Source organism: Protopterus annectens, chromosome 4.part0, assembly GCF_019279795.1.
Source record: "Protopterus annectens isolate FY-2018-M chromosome 4.part0, PAN1.0, whole genome shotgun sequence".
NCBI lineage: Eukaryota > Metazoa > Chordata > Ceratodontiformes > Protopteridae > Protopterus > Protopterus annectens.
In genome coordinates, this window is record NC_056733.1 from 914,297,880 (window position 1) to 914,321,292 (window position 23,413).

General features: G+C 44.1%; 1 protein-coding gene across 1 annotated transcript in view; it reads right to left on the reverse strand.

Annotated features, from left to right (window-relative positions):
• The window catches only part of LOC122799674 (cytochrome c oxidase subunit 6A, mitochondrial), a 60,285-nt gene that overhangs the window by 11,803 nt on the left and 25,069 nt on the right, over positions 1-23,413 (reverse strand). Inside the window, exon 2 of the mRNA XM_044068885.1 lies at positions 20,793-20,935. Coding sequence (XP_043924820.1) covers positions 20,793-20,935 — 143 coding nt within the window. The remainder of the gene's footprint in view (positions 1-20,792; positions 20,936-23,413) is intronic.

The following is a 23,413-nucleotide window of genomic DNA, read 5'->3' on the forward strand; positions in this document are numbered from 1 at the left end:
GAGATCCACATCCCGTCCCCACCCCCAACAAAAAAGACCACAGTGAAGAACTTCTCAAAAGCCAACTTCACATGGGCGAAAAAAAAAAAAAAAAAAAAACACTCTTGTTTTCCATACTTTCCTAATAGTTTGTTCCAGTGATCAGATTTTGCTGATCCCTGGGCTTTGTCTTGGTTCCTGTTTTCTCCATTTTCCTTGTTTGGTCAAGGGGTAGTTTCTTTACTCACTAGTGGGAGTAGGGAGTACTGAGCTGCCTGTTTGTCCTCAGAGGAGTGGTTTAAGGCAGTAACTTGTAGTTTATTGGCCATTTTGGGTCATTTCCTGTCTTTTCCAGCCCCCTGCTATAAAGCACGCTTTAGCACGGAGCTGCCACTGTTGCACACTAGGGCAGCGCCGGTTAAGCAGGTTTAAACTATTCGGGCTACCTAAAGTCCACTCTTCAAATTTTCCCTTAAAACTACCTTCCTCGAACTATACTACTGATCAAATCAGCGTATCCTATAACTAAAAAGATCATCTCTACTTGACTCCAAGTAGACTATTCTCTGTTAAACCTAGCACTTGCTCCTACAGTACTTATTACCTTGATACGGCACTCTTATAGATAGCACCCCAAAAAGGCAAACCCCCATTTCTCAGTCACCCACGTCCCCCGGAATCTCTTTTAAAGTTTTTTTGTATAGTCCTTCTAGCATGTCGAGGGATCAGTTGCTAGTGTCCTCTCCTGCTCAGCTGGTGAACCTGGGAATATTGAGGCAATGTTACAATTGCCTCATGTACACAGACAACCCTCTCCTCCTCCCACAAAACACAAATACATGCTGAGCTCTCTCAACATAGGACTGGCAAGACCAGTCAGGAGGAAAAGGTTACCACACACACTATAGACCCAGTCTCATAGTACCATCTCAACCTCAAATCATACACATAAACACACAAAGACATACTCGGAGGCTCTGATCAAAAATCTACCAAAACAGCAGAGGCCACCAAAGCAGACACCCAAACAACCACCACCTCAGAACACAACACCTGCAACACATAGACCTCACAGTCAGAGTGTCAAACAGTCACAGCCCTTAAGGCCAAACAATGCCAGACACACTAGTCATTGGTGACTCCAGTCAGACACACTGACGTCCCGCTCACCAGACGAGTAAGAAGGTCACAGTAAGCTGCCTGTCGGGCGCTAGAATCCGCCACATAACGCATGCACTCAGGTCTCTCAACAGCAGGTACAAATACGACTCAGCCATTGTCCACGCTGGTGTAAACGACCCGAGACGTACCTCCTTGGACTACATGAAAAGACATTGAGGAGCTCTCTGATTATGTAGCCCAGGCAGGTATGACCCTGACCCTGAGCAGTATCCTACCTTCACCAAGAATGATGCCACAACACAGAGATAAGATGATCAGCTTTAACAATTGGCTTAAACTCTGGTGTCATTCAAAGGGGATCCAATGTCTGCCTGGGATGACATGCTGGACAAGCCACGCTGCTTCGCAAGGGACGGCTTGCACCTGTCACCCCTGGGATTCCGGATATTGGCAAAGGCTCTTGCCACCCCCATAGTGCCTTTTTTAGGCAAGACTCAAATTCTAAACCTACCACCCTAGAACACAAAAAAGGAAAAAAACTAAGGGTAATGCTGCTCAATGCCAGAAGTCTAAATCTCAAAATGCACGCACTCGAGGCCCTTCTCAGTATGGAGAACATCGATGTCTGTGCTGTGACAGAAACCTGGTTCAAGGCTCCTGAGAGCACCCCAGCACTATCAGGTTTTACCTCATATCATGCGTTCCGGCCCCAAAATCCAGAAAATACCAAGAAAGGAGGGGGGGTATCCATATTCATCAAGGACACCCACACCTCCAGACTGGTGGCAACGCACGATGCATCAGAAACCATCCAGGTGCAATTAACCATAGGCAAGACTGCTCTGCAAATTGTAGCATGTTACAGGCCACCCTCACAAGCTCAGGAACCTCACATGGCCTTCCTGAAAACACTAAAGGGGATAAATGTATCACCAAACACCATCATACTAGGTGACTTCAATTACCCTAATATAGACTGGGTACACTACTCAAGCCCAAACACCCTAGCCCAAAAGTTCCTGGAATTCATAAACTCAAATGCCATGGAACAACTAGTCACCATCCCCACAAGAGGAGAAAACATACTTGATCTCATCATCACGAACATGGGAGCACAATGTTCAACACCGGAAGTATACCCCTCACTGGTGAGATCAGATCACAAACTAATCTCGCTGGAGGTCCTCATCCCACCCCCACCTGAAATAAAAAAGACCACAGTAAAGAACTTCTCGAAAGCAGACTTCACACTTCTAAAGACTAGTGTGGTCTCCTTTAAGAACCCCGAGCTGGCGGAAAACAGTACTCAAGCCGCTGAATCACTTACAAATGCCTTCTACCAGCACCTGCAGGACTGCATGGATAAGGCAATCCCAAGCAAAACAAAGACTCTTTGTACCAAAGGCAAGCGTCCAGTCTGGTGGACCCCAGCCACAAACAAACTCTACAACAAAAGGAGGAAGCTACTACAAGATCAGAGCAAAATCCTTAAAAGGTAAGACACCCTTGATCACTATAAGTAAAGAACTAAGAGCTCTCAAATCATCCAAAGCAAATTGAGAGAAAAACAGCTAAAGACTCAAAAGACAATCATAAGGCCTTCTTTAGCTATGTTAGAAACCTGGGAGGAAACTCCCAGATATGTTCAGAACTAGTTCAAAATGATGTGAAGATTACTGATCCTACAGACATTGCCAACATAGTGGCTGACAGGTTCAGTGCAAACTTCTCCCTCCCCTCCCCCCCCCCCAAAAGGAGAGATCTATACCAAGCGATTGCAGCCCCCCAAACATCTCCAACGCCCAAGTGAGAACTGCGCTCTCCAAAGCAAAAAACACAGCATCCATGGGACCTGATGGTGTCCCCAGCTGTGTGCTCCACGAACTCAACGAGGAATTAAACCCACAGCTAGGACAGCTGTTTAATCATAGTCTTACCTCTGGATACGTGCCCAGGGAGTGGTGCACTGCAACTGTGGTCCCACTTCACAAAGGCGGTGCCTCCACCGACCCTGGAAATTACCGGCCCATCAGCTTGACAAGCCTTATCTGCAAAGCCATGGAGAGGATCATAATGGACCTCATAAATAAAGACATAGGGAATCTGCAGACTTTGGATCCATCCCAGTTTGGCTTTGTCAAAGGCAGATCATGCCTTCTAAACTTGGTTGACTTTTTCGAAACAGTCACCAAAGCCATTGATGAGGGAAAGGCAGTCCATACAGCCTACCTCGATCTGGCCAAGGCCTTCGATACAATACCCCACTCGGGTATCATTGAAAAACTCAGCTTAAATGTTAACCCATACATCACAAGATGGGTTGCAAACTGGCTGAGTGACAGAACACACAGGGTCAGAGTTGCTGGCGCCATGTCTGACTCAAAGCCTGTCAAAAGTGGTGTACCACAGGGCTCAGTCCTGGGCCCACTCTTGTTTGGCATCTACTTTTCCGAAGTACAAGCAAACACAGGAGGGTTATGGCTGACAAAGTTTGCAGATGACTGCAAACTGGGCGCCATAGTAGAAAACACATCTGACACAGATATCCTTCAGAAGGGTCTCACAGAAACGGATAACTGGTGCCAGAGCCATGGCCTAAAGTTAAATGCCAAAAAATGCATAGTCATACCCTTCAGGAAAAACAAGGTTACCCCTAGCTACCAAATAGGTGGCAATCCACTGAGCACAGAAGAAGTTATCAGGGACCTGGGGACCCAAGTTGATAGTAGTCTGTCATTCGACACCCATGTAGCCAAAGTAGTTAGGAAGACCTTCTACATTGCCCACCTTATCATGAAGGGATTCTCATCTAGATCAAGGGAGGTCATAGTCTCCCTATACTCATCACTCATCAGACCAATGATTGAGTACAATGCCCCATTCAGAATGTATCTGACCCGACACTTGCAGCAGCTTGAGGGGCCACAAAAGTTCCTCACCAAAAGGATAAAGGGTCTCAAACATCTGTCCTATGCTGCCCGACTGAAAGAACTCCAACTCTATTCAGTTGCTTACCGCCTACTCAGAGGTGACCCTTGCCTAACATACAAGGCCATGTCAAACCCAGATTTGATGAATATGTTTCACCTCAAAAAATCTAGATCCGTCAGAGCCACAAGGGCGGGAGACAAACCTTGACACTGCTATTAATAGGACATGCTGGAGGGATAGATTCATCACCCAAAGACTCCCTATGCTGTGGAACAAAATCCCGGTATATGTGAGGCAGAGAACCTCGCTGGCCTTGTTCAAGAGAAATCTTGACCAATGGATGGGAGATCGCAGATATACCCCAGGGATTACCTCAGTGTCACTGCTCGACAGAGGCACAGCAAAATAATGGGTATAGTTCCCCATACTAAAGGGGTGGTGTAAGCCACAAAACTATGGGCTAGGCTTGTAAATGCCCACGGGCAGATAGCCTAGTATGATGAACACTTAAGACTGGTGTGGTATCCTTCAAGGCCCCTGAGCCATTGGAAACCACATCCCACGCTGCTGAATCCCTTACAAATGCTTTCTACGAGCACCTCCAGGATTGCATGGATCAAGCAATCCCAAATAAAATCAAGACCCTTTCCACCAAAGGCAAGCGCCTGATCTGGTGGACCCCAGCCATAAACAAACTCTACAACAAGAGGAGAAAGCTACTACAAGATAGAGCAAAATCCCTAAAAGGGAAGACATCTCTGATCAATACTAGTAAAAAAACTATGATCACTCATAAAATCATTCAAGGCCAACTTTGAGAGGAAAGATCGCCAAGGACTCAAAAGACAATCATAAGGCCTTCTTTAGCTATGTTAGAAATCTGGGTGGAAACTCCCAGATATGCTCAGAATTCGTCCAAAACGATACAAAAATCACTGAACCCACAGACATTGCAAACATACTGGCAGACAGGTTCAGTGAAAATCCCCCCCCCCCCCCAAAAGGAGAAATATCTATCCCAGAGTGTAGCCTCCCAATCATCTCAAATGCCCAGGTGAGAGCTGCTCTCTCTAAAGCTAAAAAACACAGCATCAATGGGACCAGATGGTGTCCCCGGCTGTGTGCTACACAAACTCAATGAGGAACTAAACCCACACATAAGGCTGCTGTTTAATCTTAGCCTTACCACAGGATACGTACCCAAAGAGTGGCGTACAGCAACTGTGATCCCACTCCACAAAGGCGGTGCTTCTACGGACCCTGGTAATTACCGCCCCATAAGCTTTAACAAGCCTGGTCTGCAAAGCTATGGAGAGGATCATAATGGAACTCATAAATAAAGACATAGGGGACCTACAGACATTGGATCCTACCCAATTCGGCTTTGTCAAGGGCAGATCATGCCTCTTGAACTTGGTCGACTTTTTTGAAAGTGTCACAAAGGCCATTGATGAGGGTAAGGCAGTTCACACAGCCTACCTTGACCTTGCAAAAGTTTGACAATACCCCACTCTGGTATCATAGAAAAGCTCACCAGCTTAAATGTAAACCCATATGTCACAAGATGGGTTGCAAACTGGCTCAAGGACAGAACCCACAGGGTTAGAGTTGCTGCTGCCATGTCAGACTCCAAGCCAGTCACAAGCGGTGTCCCACAGGGCTCAGTCCTGGGCCCCCTCTTGTTTGGCATCTACTTTTCAGAAGTGCAGGCAAACATAGGAGGATTGTGGCTGACAAAGTTTGCAGATGACTGCAAACTGGGCGCCATAGTTGAAAATCCATCAGACACAGATATCCTTCAGAGAGGTCTCATTGAAACGGATAACTGGTGCCAGAGCCATGGCCTTAAGCTAAACGCCAAAAATGTATAGTCATACCCTTTGGTAAAAACAAGGTAACCCCAAGTTACCACATAGGTGGCAATCCATTAAGCACAGAAGAGGTTATAAAGGACCTGGGGGCCCAAGTTGACAGTAACCTTTCTTTTGACACACATTGCCCACCTGATTATGAAGGGATTCACATCCAGATCAAGGGAAGTCATTGTTCCCCTGTACTCTTCAATTATCAGACCAATGATAAGAGTACAATGCCCCATTCGGAATGCATCTTACCTGACACCTGCAGCAATTGGAAAGACCCCAAAATTTCCTCACCAAAAGGATAAAGGGGCTCAAAAATATGCCATATGCTGCCCGACTGAAGAAACTCCAGCTCTATTCAGTCGCATACCGTCTGCTCAGAGGTGACCTGTGCCTGACATACAAGGCCATGTCCAACCCGGAATTAATGGACATGCTCCACCTCAAAAAATCCAAATCCACCAGAGCCACAAGAGCAAGAGACTTAAACCTCAACACGGATATAAATAGGACGTGCTGGAGGGACAGATTCATCACCCAGAGACTCCCTATGCTGTGGAACAGAATCCTGGTCCATGTGAGACAGAGCACCTCACTGGCTCTGTTCAAGAGGAATCTTGACCAGTGGATGGGAGATTGTAGGTTTACCCCGGGGATCATCTCTCTATCACTGCTGGACGGAGGCACGGCAAACTAATGGGTATAGTATTCTTCAACCTAAGGGGTGGTGAAAGCCACACAACTCTGGCTAGGCTTATAAATGCCCTAGGGCAGATAGCCTAGTATGAACCTATGAGTCAAACACCCTGCTGAGATCTGCCAATTAATGGAATTACCAGGTCAAATTACCCTCAGGACTTTGACAGCTAGGGAAGCCAAATGTTATGGGGGAGGGGAGAAGTAAATTGACTGGAATTCATTGCCTTACAAATTAGTGCCATTTAAACTAAATTACAAAAAAAAAAAAAAAAAAAAGGCAGCAGTAAACAGCATTCCGAGTGTGTTCTGTGGCATTTGCAGCAGGGAATGTTACTTACACTGTTCTATTTTACTCAGTACTTTGTACGCATGCAACATCTATGAAAGGACAGGAGCTTTAGGCAAACTGAGGCCTGCATGATGTAACATTTGGCCAAACAATGATTTCTGGGATACTGGATGGCAACCTGATTTATCCAAACCATGTCAATAAGCCAGCCTCCAGGTGGCCAGAGTCTGGAATTACATATAAAAATTTAAAATCCTGTAAATAATCCCAGAGTGCTGTTAAAGTGTAGGAAACATCATGCCATGATGTTTTAAACAAGTTTGAGTCTGTGGGTGCAGTACTCCTTTAAGGGTGCTGCATGACCATGCACATTAAGTGGATAGTTAATATGCCAACAACTAGCCTATAGCTGCCCAGTCCTCATCTTGTACCAAAACTACCCCATTATGAACATGTAGTAGATTGAGAACAAAGTCCCTATTACCCTCTCAAAAAGGGTTTAAAATTTACACACTTTCAGTTGCCACACAAGTTCCACCACTTCAAACTGGCCCACCATTCCTGCCCCACAACTCTACAGCCGTGACCACAATTCTGAACATCCATGGAGGTCACTGTATTCAACTTTAGGCTTTCAGTACACACCCCCAAATAAAAAAAAAAAAAAAAAAAAAAAAAAAAAACAACTTGGCATATGCCAACAGCATAGTTGTGTGGACTAAATGCATCTGCTTCTTTTTGCAGTCATTTATCCACATAAAGTTTGTGGAATACAGAGAAACCAAGTGCTCCACTGTCTCCTTGAAACCTTTACCTCAGATTTACCAAATCTTCCATAATCTGCAGTTTATTTTTCATCATTTGTTCTACTTACAAATCCTCTTTGGTACTAAACATACCTCCCCACATTTTTCTATGTTCTTTCCTTTTAACACCCCCACAAATCACATTTAAATTAAAATGTCTCGCTCTCTCTCAAGATCAGTTTCCACCTCCATTCAGATGGAGTACAATTCTCCAATCCCATTTTACCTTAGTCTTAAGTCATCAACCCTCAAAAGTTTTCCTTAAATCAATATTTGTCAGCACAACACTGCTATACTTTTCTGAACATGCAGACAGAGGTCACAGTGAAAAAAATGGATGAAAGCCCAAGGAAAGATCAGAGTGAAACTGTCCCATCAGGGACAGAGGAAGCAGACTCAAAACCCAGACATTCATGGTACTTGACATGTAGGGCTCAACATCCAAAGTGTTACATGCAAGCTGGAAATTTTTTTTTTTTTTTTTTTTGTGGATCAAAAGTCAGTGATAACTGCTACTGCCAAAGCCAAGTAAATACTTGGATGCCACATTAAAGAAATACTGATTGTGTGTGTGTGTGTGGGGGGGCACTATTGTTGGGATATCACCATTTTTCACAAGATACTGGTCAGGTATCAGCTTGCTGTACACACAGTCCTGGGGATCTTGCAATGCAGTAAAATGCAAAAACTGCAAACAATGGGGTGGAAATGCATTACTTGAGGGGGCTAAACCAGGGTTCTTTGCTCTTGGAAATGAGGATATGGACAGGATATGGTCCATGACGATCTTACAGCTACAAAGTTTGACAGGAAAGACAAATGGGACAACCACCAATGGACAGAACAGCTGCTTTAACACTGCAGTCAAACTTCCACAGTCCTGGCTGCATAACCAGGCTGCCAGAATGCCTGGTAAATTTTGCCTTATGGATCACCAGCAGCAGTATGGATAAAAAGCAGACAGGAGGGGTGAAAACAGGACATCCAGCAAGTACCAGCTGCAAACCATAAGCAGCCCAAATTACCAAAATGTCAGTGAACCAAACTGCTAATATGGTCACCGTGAGAAGAACTGCCACCCCCTTCCCTTGTGATCTCCAAGTGCAAACTGAATCATTCCATAAAGCAAGCTTAACTTGTGGATATTGACTGGCTTTAACTTGTTTCAGGCGAAGTCAGCTCAAGCAAAGGTTTTGTCAAAGTTAAAAATTCAGTTAGTGAGGTCTGAGGGGTGGTTGTGGTGGTGCAGCGGTTAGTGTTGTCACCTCACAGCAAGAGGTTTTCCAGTCAGATTCTCAGCTGGGATGCCTTCTGTGCAGAGTCTGCATGTCCTCCCTGCAGTCACATAGGTTTCCCCCGGGTGCTCCCGTTTCCTCCCACATTCCAGAAACATGCAGTAGGTGGATGGGACGCTAAATTGGCCACAGGTGAAAAAGTGTACGAGTGAGTGGTATGAATGAACTACCGTGGCAGGGCTAGCCAACCGGCGGTGTAAACCTTGGCTCAAGATGACTACCACTGCTTAAGTAACACACTGACCTCATGCGCAAAATGTGAAAAGGGGTTGAGGATGGATGTATGGTCAGAGGGTTTCATACAGTGGAAAAGGCATAAGACTTAACATTCCTGTTCAGGGACTAAACCACTTGGCCATTTCAAAACATTTGTGGTCTGACATTCACATTTCTCAAGGTGGAAAACCAGAATGCCCCTGCTTATACTGCTCCCCCAAACAAGAGACTGTCAGTATACCCCCTCTCAAAATACTAATTTTACTATATTCTCATAGGTCTCCAATGAGAGACTCAGAATGCCAATTCTCAGAAATTATCCCCATACAGGGAAAGGGAGGTGGTGACAATGGATTTTATCTTTGGCAAAAGTGGTACCTTCCTCTGAAGTGCCAGACTGAGGAGCTCTACCTACACAAACTTTACAAAACGCAAGTTTCTCCTCCACTTCCCAATGGAGTGTACAAGTCCTTATACTATGGATAGAAGACACCGATGTTAACATTCCAAAGTCATGGCTGCATGAAAGGGCTAAACAGTTCCCAGAATGCAACTAAACAGCCTTATCCACAAGGAGGAAGATTTGACTGAATAGCCCACTTTTACTCAAAAGTACCAGTGCTGTACTCTCCCAAAGTACATCAAATATTTTTTCTATAGCTTGATGGACATCAGAAATTAAAGCCTATAGCTTGACAGCATAGCACCTTATTTGCGAGAGCAAATTTAAGTAAAGGCAGTCACTTTTCTTTTCTAGTTTAACAGTGGCAATTATTTTTTTTTTTGCAGGTGGTTAGGGGAAGCACACATACAGGAACAGCTCTGACTGAAGCCTATGTTCCAACTTTAAAATTCATAAATTGATAAACTGAAAGGCTGCCAGCCTAGCTAGATAGAATTTTGTAGATAATTATAAGTCATTGTAAATATTAATATAATCCACAGGCTTTTACAAATGTAAAAAGAACTATTTATTATGATTAAACTATGTTGCACTGAACTTCAAAAATGTAACCACAGTGCATCCTGCTGGAACATGTTAAGAATCACAACTGTTTGATCAAGCTCGGAGACGGGATGTATGGGCTAGCAAATTCTATTGGTTAAGACAGATAATTAACAGATTTTACATGTAAAAAAAAGTGTCTTATTGCTGTGGCTTCCTGGCCAGGTGCAGCTTACAAATAAATGTAAATTGAGTTAGCCTGGGAACTAAAGAAGTGATAAAAATAATGTAATGTGAAATGACAATGTATTATCAATTTAAGACTCTGAAAAAGACTGAGCATTTTGTATCATTTATCTCGTCTGGGATCCAGTAAGAACATCCACTCACCAGCACTTGCTTGCTCTGTATGCAAGTAGTATTCAGAACACTGATTTCTCAGATTTAGCCAGATTAGTCTAGTTCTACATTTATATGTCAGACTATCCTACAATACTGTTCAAGTTTCCTGTGATTTCTAAACTCTGTATTAGCACTGTTGAACTGATGAGTATTCTCACTTTTATTAAATATTTTAAACCTTTTAACTGTGGCTGTTGTCTAGATAATTTAAGCTAGAGTACTTGCATGTATTTCGCAATACTGTCCAAGCCATTCCAATAGTTTTGCTGTTAGGTCACATTACTTGGATAATACTACACAGTGAAACTGGTGTGCAAGCCTTCCCCAGGAGTGTCTTGTGTGTCTGTATCTAAATCAAATCTTGTGCGTGGTCAGCTACTTGGGCAGGGACACAAAGCACTGGCTGGACAGAGAGCAATGCTGGAGGTTTTAGCTTGACCACTAGGCCGAGAGATCTGTACCCTATAGCTATGCCAGTGGGGAGTCTTATTGGGGATGTGGAGGGAGAAACCAGCCCCAGACTGACTGATCTCTGTGTGCTCTTAAGGGAAATTGTACTTTGTGCGTAGTTATCCCCCCAATGTGCACGTCCCTCACTAGTGCTAATGGCGAGTACTGAGGCTCCTTGATTACTGGGCCAGTGTATGGGCGTCACAAAGCCAAAATTAACTCATTACAGGAACACATTCCTCTCAAATCAATGTGGCAATCTACCAACATCTGACAAGTTTCTAGTATTCATTTTGTATATGCATATACTTGGAGTTGTGAAGGAGTGGAAGAGTTGTTTTTAAGTTTCTAGTATAACTCAGGAATTCTGAGAGGACCTGCAAACAAACTGGAAAATCATTACTCTGTAAAAAGCATGCCATGTGGTCTTGTAGCTCAGGACACTAGGATTAACAGACATGCCTACAGGACAAAATTGAAACCCAAGGAATGACAACTGCTGGAACTGGTGTTGTGAGAGACTGCCTTACAGACTATCTGCAAATATACAGAGCAGAGTATATATTTTTTTGGTTTTAAAGTTTGTACCGTTAGTTGTTGCTTAGATCTCTGTTGAAACTGTTTTGTCCCACCCCCCTCCCTATTTTTGGTTTGTAGTTTAAATTTGGTGGCTTTTGCAGTTGCCCACCCCACTGTAGATTTGATCTGGGACACTCCTAGTCCCATCTCTACCACATTCTACCTAATAAACTCTCTGCACTTGCTTTTAGTCCTTTTTAAATTTAATTGCATTTTTTAAACTGTGTTTGGTCCAATACTGCTACATACTCGTGTGCTAGCTTGCACTGCATGTGAATTGTTTACTACTGTTTTTGCTACTTTTCTATAAAAAAAAAAAAAAAAACACAAAATAAACCACTAAGCCAGTTTCCTACCTTTCCTGTAACTAGTGTTCCAGATACAGATTTGCTGTATCCAGGACTGTATGTAAGCTGAGCCCCCCCCCCAAGCCTTTCTGTGTTGGAGGGAAGCCTTCTAGCTTATCAGTGGGAGTGGTAAGCACTAGGTAACATAAGGAGTGGTTCTAGCCCAGAAATTGTAGTTATTGGCCGTTTGGGCAATCTTCCACCTCTCTCAACTTTTTGATTTGGAAGTCTGCATTTGCACTGGTTTCTGTCCTGTAACTAGTCTAGTGTCGATACAGATTCTTAGTTTTAGCACTTAAAATTTGCTTACTCATGCTCAGCACTTGTTCAGAACTTTTGAGCACTAAATAAGCTACTGATTACTATAGCACTCAATCTTCCTCGTTCCCTAGAGGAAAACAGTTTTTGTACTTACTTCTCACTGGCTTAGAGAAAAACAGCTCTTGTACTCTTTCCTCACTTATCTAAAAAAATATTTTTTTTTATTCAGGCATGTCCAAGGGTCAGCTCCCAGTGTTCTCTCTTATCTATCTGATGAATCTGGGCATCTTGAGGCAATGTAGAAATTGCCTAATGTACACAGACAACCCTCTCCTCCTACCACCCAACACTACAACCTGTGAGAGATGCACTTATCTAGCCAAACTGGAGGTAAAGCTCTCTCCAACCAAGACTGAACTTGACAGTCATGAGGAGAAGGTAAACATTTGCACCACACCACACTCTGTCTCACTAAACCACACCACACTGTCTCACTAAATCTACACCACCAAAATCCACACATAGTAACACAAACATTTGAGGATGCTCTCAATAACAATCTGTCTAAGCAACAGAGACCTCCTCCAAAGCAGAAACGCAAGCAACCTCTATCCCCCAACACAACCCAAATGACAGCCCACAGACTCAACCACAGCCAATAAGGCAAAACAACGTGGCGACTCTATAGTCAGGCACACTGATGTCCCACTCACCCGGCTAAACAAGAAGGTTCCTGTCAGCTGCCTGTCGGGTGCCAGGATCCACCACATAACCCATGCGCTCAGGTCACTCCACAATTACAAATATGACTCTTGTCATTGCCCATGATGGTGTGAATGACCAGAGACGTACCTTCCTGGACTACATAAAAACAGACATGGAAGAGCTCTCTGATCTTGTAGCCCAGGCAGGTATGACCCTTGCCCTGAGTAGCATTCTGCCATCACCCAAAATGATACCGCAGTACAAGGACAAAATGATTGACTTCAACAATTGGCTAAGCTTGTGGTGTCATTCTAAGGGGGATCCAGTATCAGTCTGCTTGGGATGACATGGTTGACAGACCACACTGCTTTGCCACAGATGGTCTGCACCTGTCACCACTGGGATTTTGGATACTGGTTAAGTCTCTTGCTGCCCTTATAGTGCCTTTTTTAGGCAGGGTTCAAATCAAAAAGTTTACCACCATAACAGGAACAGGCCAGCAAAAAAAAAAAAACTGATGGTAATGCTACTCAATACTAGAAGTCTAAATCTCAAAATGCACTCACCTCAAGGCACTCCTTAAAATGGAGAACATAGATATCCGTGCAGTGACCGAGACCTGGTTCAAGGCTCCAGAGAGCACCCCTGCACTACCAGGCTACAACTCATACCACACTTTGGCCATGTAACCTGGAATGAAACAAAGGCAGAGGTGTGTCCATATTCATTAAGAATATCCACACCTCCAGGCTAGTTGCTAAGCGTAATGCATCAGAGTTATCCAAGTGCAAATAATTCTGGGCAAAACTGTAATCCAAATTGTAGCTTGCTACAGATCGCCCACCATGCCCCAGGATTCCCACTCTCTTCCTGATGTACTGGAAAATATTAGGGTTTAACCAAACACCCTAATAATGGTCGATTTCAGCTATCCCACCATTAACTGGGAAAACTACTTGTGTACCAACTCCTCTGCTCACCGCTTTCTGGAATTCATAAACTCCAATGCCCTAGATTAACTTATCCACACCCCCACCAGGGGCAATAATATCCTAGACCTAGTAATTACCAACATAAGTGACCAGTGTCCCACACCTGAAGTCAACTCCTCGTTGGTCCGATCTGACCATAAGCTAATCACCCTTTATATCCACATCCTGCCCCTATCCCCCATTAAGGAAACCATAGTAAACAATTTCTCCAAAGCCAACTTCATGCTTAGGATAGAAGTGGTGAACTTCATGACCCCATGCAGATGGACAATACAGTTACAACTGCTGAATCCTACACAATGCACTCTAAGCACTTACACCAGTGCATGGATCGTGCTATCTCAAACAGAACCAAGACACTATCCTCCAAAAAAAGGAAGCCAATCTGGTGGTCCCCTGCCATAAACTGTACAACAGAAGGAAGAAACTGTTGCAAGAGTAAAATCCCAAGAGTGGAGGAGCTCCCTGGCCAGCCTCAGTAAGAAGCTGAGATCCTTTATAAGATCCTTCAAAGCTAGCTAGGAAAACAAAATTGCCACCAATTGCCACCAATTCCAAGGACAACCACAAATCATTCTATAGCTATGTCAAGAATCTCAATGGCAACACCCAGATCTGCTCTGAGTTACAGCACAAAGGCACGAAATTTACAGAACCAAATGGCAGATAGCCAACTACCCCCTCAGTGCTAACTTTACCCCCCTCACCCCCTAAAGGGCCCATATCTATACAGGAAGAATGCAGAGTCCCTGTAATCACAGCTACGCAGGTAAAAGCTGCACACTCTAAAGCCAAAAACACAGCATCCATGGGACAACATCCCAGGCTGCGTTTTACACAAACTTCAGAACGAACTGGCTCCCCACTTAAGCACCATGTTCAATAATAGCCTCACATCAGGCTTTGTGCCCACTGAATGGCGCACACCAACAGTTATCCCACTCCACAAAGGGGGTGCCACCACTGATCCCAGGAACTATCAGGGGTGCCACCACTGATCCCGGGAACCATCAACCTATTAGCCTGATGAGCCTGGTCTGCAAGGCCATGGAACTTATCATGGAACTCAAGACATTGGTAACCTGCAAACTCTGGATCCCACCCAGCTCAGGTTTGTGAAAGGCAGATCATGCCTCCTGAACCTGATTGGTGACTGCCTCAAAGTCAAAGCCGTAGATGAGGGTAAGGTGGTTCACACAGCCTATCTTGACCTCGCCAAGGCTTTAGACACCATCCCCCATTCTGGAATTATAGCTAAACTCACTAAACTAGGTATAAATCCCCATGTCATTAACCCACACTGTAAAAGTTGGACTCCAAATCTGACCTCACAGCAGTGACAAGTTGAGTACTACAGGGTTCCGTCCTGGGACGTCTCCTGTTTGGTATCTACTTCTCTGAAGTAGAGGCCAACAGAGAAGGCCTCTGGCTAACGAAGTTTGCAGAGGACTATGGCTTTGCAGTCAATTCCCCAAATGATGTGGACATCCTACAGAAGGGCCTCGCTGTTGAGAGCCATGGCCTCAAGCTCAATGCCAAAAAGTGCAGTGTCACCCCCTTTGGTAAAAACTCTGTACCCATGAACTACCACATAAGCAGCAATCTACCCAACACCGAATACGTGGTAAGAGACCTTGGGACCCAGGTGGACAGTAGTCTCTCCTTTGATAGACACATCACCACAGTAGTCAGGAAGTCCTTCTACGTGGCACACCTAATCATAAAAGGGTTAAAAGTGGTCATTGTTCCCCTCTACAGTCATTAGACCCATTAGAGAGTCCAATGCCCCTTTTGGAATGTACCTAAAGGCATCTGCAGCAGTTGGAAAGACCACAGAAGTACCTCAAAGAGGATTACTAGCTTCAAACAAATGCCCTGTACTGACCGCCTCAAAAAACTCCAGCTTTACTCTGTAGCATTACGCCTACTCAGGGGTGATCTCTCCGTAGCATAATGCCTACTCAGGGGTGATCTCTGCCTAACATACAAAGAGGGGTGATCTCTGCCTAACATACAAAGGCATGTCAAACCCAGAGCTGTTGGACATGCTACACCTAAAGATCCCAATCCCTCCGAGTTGCACGCTGTCACCACAATAAACAGGACATGTTGGAGGGATAGATTCCTGTCCCAGAGACTTCCCATACTCTGGAACAGGCTTCCCATACTCTGGAACAGGCTACCCATCTATGTCAAGCAAAGTTCTTCATTAGCACTCGAGAAAAATCTCGAGGAGTTGATGGGAAATACACCCCGGGGATCACTTGTGACTCTGCTCAACAGTGGCACAGGAAAATAACTTTCTTGGGTGGCGTAAGCCAGGGAACCTTGTTGGCTAGGCTTACGTAGGCCCTTGGGCTGATAGGTACTAGGCTATGAATCACACTTGGGAGATAAATATTTTTTTTAAATATAGAAGCCATTTTAGGATGCCAGCATCCCATAAAAAGAAAATGCATTTTTTTAAATATAGAAGCCATTTTAGGATGCCAGCATCCCATAAAAAGAAAATGCAGTTGTAACGAATGTTACACTTGGGGTATATATATATCTTAGTAATGCTATAATTCACAGGCATTAAAATTTATTCACTGAATTTAGTAACTAGGGTAGAGCACTTGATCCAAATGAACCAATTTCAGTCTCAGCCCAGACCAACTCATAACTGGTCAGAAATAAAATAGCATGTCAGACAAAACTATCAAGATAATGTGTAAAACTTGTCAACCCAGCCACTGGGGATGCACAAGTCAGTGCATTTCTTCGTGCCAGTCCCAAGCCTGGATAAATGGGGAGGGTTGTCAGGAAGGGCATCCGGTGTAAAATGTTTTCCAAATGACATACGTACAATGCAGGCTTCCATACCGGATCGGTTAAGGCCCAGGTTAACAACAACCGCTACCAGTAATGTTAGCCCACAGGGTGCTTATGGAAAATCGGGCTACTGCTGGCTGAAGAGGGGGAAGGCATGCCCAAATACAGGAAGATTAGGAGTGTGGCAGTGAGGGTAGGAAAATGAGCGTTGGTAGTATGACTGGTCTAAGGAGAGCTAACGAGAGAAGGAAAGTTGATATATTGAGTGTACAAGAGACCAGATACATGTGGAGTAAGGCCAGGTGTATCGGAGGCGGGTTTAAATTGTCTATCATGGTGTGAATGGGAGTATAAATGGGTTATCCTGAAGGAACAGTATGCCAAGAGTGTTTTGGAGATGAGAAGAGTGTCAGAGTGATGTTTATGAAGCTGGAAATTGTTGGTGTGATGACGACTTAAGTGCATATGCTCCACAAGTTGGGTCTGTGATGGATGAGAAAAATTTTGGAGCGAGTTGGATAAAGTGGTGAGGAGTGTACCCAAGCGTGAAAGTGGTGATTGTAGCGGATTTTAATGGGGATGTTGGTGAAGGGAACAGAGGGGATGAGGAAGTGACGGGTAGGTATGGTGTTAAGGAGAGGAATGCAGAAGGTCAGATGATTGTGGATTTTGCGAAAAGAATGGACATGACTGTGGTGAATACGTATTTTAAGAAGAGGGAGAAGCATAGGGTGACATACAAAGAGTGGAGGAAGATGCACACAGGTGGATCATATCCTATGCAGGAGGGCCAGACTGAATGAGATTGGATACTAAAGTGGTTGCTAGGTTTAGTGAGGCAGCACAGGATGGTAGTCTGTAGGATGATGGTTCATGGAAGAGTTAAGACAGGCACTGGGTGGCAGTGATCAAGGAGGAGGAGTGTGAGGGCACTGCCAAGGATCAAATGGAAGTTAAAAAGGGTGATTGTAAGGTGTAGTTCATGGAAGTTAAGACAGGCACTGGGTGGCAGTGAAGAGTTACCGAATAGCTGGGTAACTACAGCACAGCAGGTGCTTGGTGTGACATCTGGACAGAGGGAGGACAAGGAGACCTGGTGGTGGAACAAGTACAGGAGACTATACAGAGAAAGAGGTTGGAGAAAACGTGGGACTGTCAAAAGATGAAGAAAGTAGACAGGAGTATAAAGAGACTAGGCATATGGTGAAGAGAGGTGGCGAAGGCCAAGGATAAGGTGTATGGAGAGTAAGACTAATGAGGGAGAAAAGTACCTGTACCGACTGGCTAGACAGAGAGACTGAGCTTTGAAAAATGTGCAGCAGTTAAGGGTAATAAAAGATAGTGAGGGAAACTTAGTTACAAGCAAGGAGAGAGTGTGGGTTGAGCAGATGGAGGGAGTACTTTGAGGGGCTGAGGAATGAAGAGAATGAAAGATAAAGGGTGGATGATGTGGGAATAGTGAATCAGGAAGTGCAATGGATTAGCAAGGAGGAAGTAAGGACAGCTATGAAGAGGATGAAGAATGGAAAAAGGCTGTTGGTCCAGATGACATACCTGCGGAAGCAAGGTGGTGTTTGGGAGATATGGCAAGTGAAGTTAACCAGATTGTATAATGAAATTTTGGAAGTGAGAGGATGCCTGAGGAGTGGAGAAGCGTTTTGGTACTGATTTTAAGAATAAGGGTGATGTGCAGAGCTGTAGTAACAGAGGGATTTTGATTAGTCACAGCATGAAGTTATGGGAAAGGGTAGTGGAAGCTAGGTTAAGAAAGGAAATGACTGAGCAGCAGTATGGTTTCATGCCAGGAAGGAGCACTACAGATGTGATGTTTACTCTGAGTGCGCTGATAGAAAAGTATAGAGAAGGCCAGAAGAAGTTGCACTATGGTCTTTGTGGACTTGGAGAAAGCATATGACAGAATGCCTAGACAGGAGTTGTGGTATTGTAGGAGAAAGTCTGGAGTGGCAAAGATGCAAGAGTGGTACAGGATATGTACGAGGGTAGTGTGACAGTGGTAATGTCTGCAGTAGGATTGACAGATGTGTTTAAGGTGAAGTGGGGTGAAGTGGGATTACATCAATGATCAGCTCAGAGCCCTTTCTTATTTGCAATGGTGATGGACAGGTTTGAGGAGTCCCCATAGACCATGATGTTTGCGGATGACACTGAACTGTAGTGAGTAAAGAACCGGTTGAGGAGACCCTGGAGAGATGGAGATATGCTCTAGAGAGGAGAGGAATGAAGGTCATCAGGACTAAGACAGAACATGTGCGTGCATGTGTATGAGAGGAAAGACAGGGGAATGGTTGAGGATTCAGGGAGTAGAGTTGGCTAAAGCGGAGGAGTTTAAATACGGGATCAACAGCTCAGAGTAACGGTGAAGAGTGCCAGGAGTGATTTGTGACAGATGGATGCCAGTAAGAGTGAAAGGGAAAGTATACAGGAGGGTAGTGAGATCAGCTATGTTACATGGGTTGGAGACAGGGACACTGACAAAGAGGTAGGAGTCAGAGCTGGAGATGGCAGAGTTAAAGATGTTAAGATTTGCAATGGGTGTGACTAGGATGGACAGGATTAGGAATCAGTATTAGAGGGTCAGCTCAGGTTGGACAGTCTGGAGATAAAGCCAGAGAGGCGAGATTGCATTGGTTTGGATATGTGCTGGTGAGGGATGCTGGGTATATTGGAAAAGGATGGAGCTGCAAGGTAAGAGGAAAACAGGAAGGCCTAAGAATGTGGCGAGGAGATGCAGGTGGCTGGTGCAAGAGAGCAAGATGCAGAGGACAGGAAGAAACGGTAACAGATGATCCACTGAGGCGACCCCTGACGGGAACAGCCGAAAGAAGCTGCTTCACTTTTGTCATGGAATTTTAAAGCTTACATGAACACACAAACTTCAAAAATTAAAATGCACTAACCAGACAAATTACGAAGTTTGGAAATGGCTATAATTACTGGAATTGCAAAGTTGCTTACTACATCACAGACCATCCGCAATTACAGTCATGTCTGTTCTAAGAACAAAAGCAAACCAATTCAAAGTATTTCCTCCTTTTCTAAGATAACAGTACTCTACACGGCCTGCGTTTGACATTGCTGTCTTGATTCTCGTCTTGCATAACCATTGCACTGTGCGTGTGCTGCAATTACCATTTTAATGCCAAACTCCTTGCTTGGTTTTCTTCGCAATAAGGATTCTCTTGCCTTTAAAAGTCAACTTTTTAAACTGAAACACTCAAGAAGTTACTTCAGCAAATACTATACCAACTAACAAGACCGGCATTGACCAAGGATCCCAACTACATTGTTATTCACATGTTCTCAGTTGTCAGTTACCAAGCTAGGGGATCCATCTTCAGCAACCCACTTCTGTACCATGGACAGCAAAACATTATGGTACCAGGTCAAAATGGCTACACAAACTACAGTAGTAACTTTCAGAAGTGTGAAGCTCTAATACCAAAGTCAGCATGACCTACAGAAAGGCACTTTTTACTCTTGGCACAGCAGTAGTTTACACACAAGTCCAGCCACTGCATGCAACTTCACCACTACAACCTTCTGTGGCATAGGATGGACAGCTTTTTTACTATAACAGCTTCAGATGGAGGGCAGAGTTGCATAATGCCAACATCAAACCTGACCACTTTCTGCAACCAAATATACATCCTATCCATTATAAAATACAACACAAAAGGACTCGCCATATCTGCTTACACACCCAGAATAAGTGCTAGGGCTTCAGTCTGAAAAAAGACAATATTTTTGAAGCTCAGCCACATCTTTCTACTAAAAAGCAAAAACTACACAGAAGATACAATAATGCTCAGGATGTTATGGATCTTCAGATATCCAAAATATGACTTGGCAATGCTGATCTGGGAATGTCCCATTTGGAGCTTTTTCACTGTGCACGTGTCCATAACACTGGTGCACCCCAACGACTCAGAGTTGCATCCCGATGGAGACATGTACCACGGAGGGTGTGGGGAGAAACACTGCCCTCTTTCAGATGTATGATGTATCTTGTGTAAAGGACACAATATACATTCAGAAACAAATACTGTGAATGTTACGTGCAAAAGATTTTTTGATACCTTGCTCCGGATGCGTAGGTGTGGATAGGCAACAAACTCTGGCTGTCCGTGAGAGTGATGCTGCATCTTCAGATAAGCATTCAGCATGCAAACACCGACTCCTGGGAGAGCTACCACAAAGGTCAGGATCTTCCACATACGACCTACACACAAGTAGAAAAACAAATGCCACTGAGGATCTCAAAACACAATCCAACTCATGGAAGTTGGCATATAGTCCAGAAAGCATGTACACAACAAAATGAGTCTATTACAATCACACCTCAAATTAACCAAGCTGTACAATAAAGTGTTAGCCATACAGTACTGATGGTGGGCATCTTAATTTAACAAGTACGCATTACAGGCAAAACAAAGGAGTGCTTTAAAATGAGTGCTTGGAATGGAGAACCCAGAGTCATGACTCACTATTCTCAGAGTTAAATAAAACAAGAATAAGTTAACATTCCGTAAGAGATGCATGATATCAAAAGGCAACTGTAAACACCCAGTGCTTGGTAGTAACAAAGTACAGTGAAAAAAAACAAAGTAAATATATTTCACCCATCTCCAAAAGCAATTGCTAGACAACTACGGTACTATTAATTCATAGATTAAAAGGGCTTTGTCCCAACACTGCTAGGGACCCATTTCATTACCATACCAAGAAGTGAAGGGTTCAAACATGGCTGGGAAAAGCAATGATCACCAATCTCCACTGCAAGGCGCTGACCTGGCAGCGCCAAGGGCAGCAACAGGCAAGGGTGGAGGCAATAGAACACATGGCTTTAGACAGCACACCCAAGAACAGCATGCATGTTGAACGTGAAGTATAATGTAGTCAAGAGTTCAGAGTCCCCCCCCCAAAAAAAAAAATCCTTAGGGGACACCTGCTTCACACCAAGAAACAAAAGGGTGTCACATTAACAGAATAAGGCAATGAGGAAGGGGTGTGCTCAGTCTTGTGCCGATGACAGACAAGTGTGCATTTCATCATTGCATGCAACACGAGGTGTTGGGCAACTAATGGAGTACTCCAGCGATCTAATTTACACTTTGCTCAGGAGCAGTAGTGCGTGTGTTAGCTACACATTCTGCCTCTCCAAAAGGGTTCCTTACATCACCAGATAAACCTTGGAAACCTCTGCTTTACTAAAATATGTACACAGGGAATTGCAAAGAATGGGCAACTGGTGCTGGGTGCTACGAATCACAAATGGCAAGGCACTGCTTCCTCTGAACATCAACACGGCACCAAAACCTAGAAAAACCTATGTAAAAAGCCTACAAGCAGCTACATATATGGGAAGATAACCGTTTCCTTCTATACAAGCAAAGATCTTAAGGGGTAACAGTTCTTTAATTTGCTTCATTAATAGGACTGCTGTTCCATGGTTATCCAGACTAAGACCATTTTTTTTTTTCAGTCTATGTATCGTGCATAAAACAGTGATGTTACAGATGCATGAATGATGCACAGTACTGGATACACCGATGATTCTGGTCTGCCAGTGATGTGGAAGTTTTGGTTAAGAGACCATCTTTGAGGAGGAGAGGATAACAGTAATTACTATTTTGTCAACATCTCACTGCAAAAAAGGAAAATAAAAGGCCTGAATGCAGAAAGCATACTGTTACTCACTGGGGAAAGGTTTGGGCCATCTCAGTACACTTCTCTAATATCGTGTTTTGAAGCTATGTTACAACCAATCTCACTGCCCCATCTCAGGTCTCCACAAAAAACACAAGGCATTCAGGCTTACCCTTGGTTCTCCCATCTACATACGTTGTACTGTCAAGTGCAGTTTACAGACAAGTGCTGCCAACTGATTACAAACTAATGGTCCACCCAAGCTACAGTCTCTCCATGTGATGTCAGCAAGTTGGAAAACCCAGTCTCTTGAAATGAAACAGCTGGTGTTAAAGCACTTATTTCTACACCTGAGCTTCTGGCTCTTGCAGTACAAATATGTAAAACTCAAGCTACCTGCATTCAGAGCAACATTCATCAATACCACAGAACACCCTTTCTTCTCTGGGTGTGGTGACCGACTATCAGAACAGACAGTAAGCAAAGATTAACTGCTAAGTGACAGCATGGAGTGAACAGGTTATGAAGTCTATCCAAGACTAAAAATGTACATTTTTTGTGCTCAATGGTAGATGAAGACTTGTGGTTTAGGACAGTGGCAGAATTTGGAGAGCATAAAAAGGGAATGTAGAACACCTTTTGTAAACTGTTCAGTGAAAGGTACTTGTCAGATAGTATTAGTTGTGGATACAGGCCAGCTGCAGTGGAGCAGAGGTTAGCATTGCCACCTCACAGCAAGAGGTTCTCCAGTTCGATCCTCGGCTGGGGTGCCTTCATGTCCTCCCTGTGACCACCCACACACACAGTTGGGCAGTAGGGCGACTTCAACTACCCAAACAGACTGGGAGCATTACTCTAGCTCCAACACTCTAGCCCAAAGGTTCCTAGAGTTTATAAACTCAAATGCTATCGAACAACTTGTCACCACTCCAACTTGTCACCACTCCAACAAGAGGGGAAAACATACTGGACCTGATCACCACCAACATGGGGACTCATGCTCCAGACCAGAAGTGTATCCCTCACTGGTAAGATCAGACCATAAACTAAT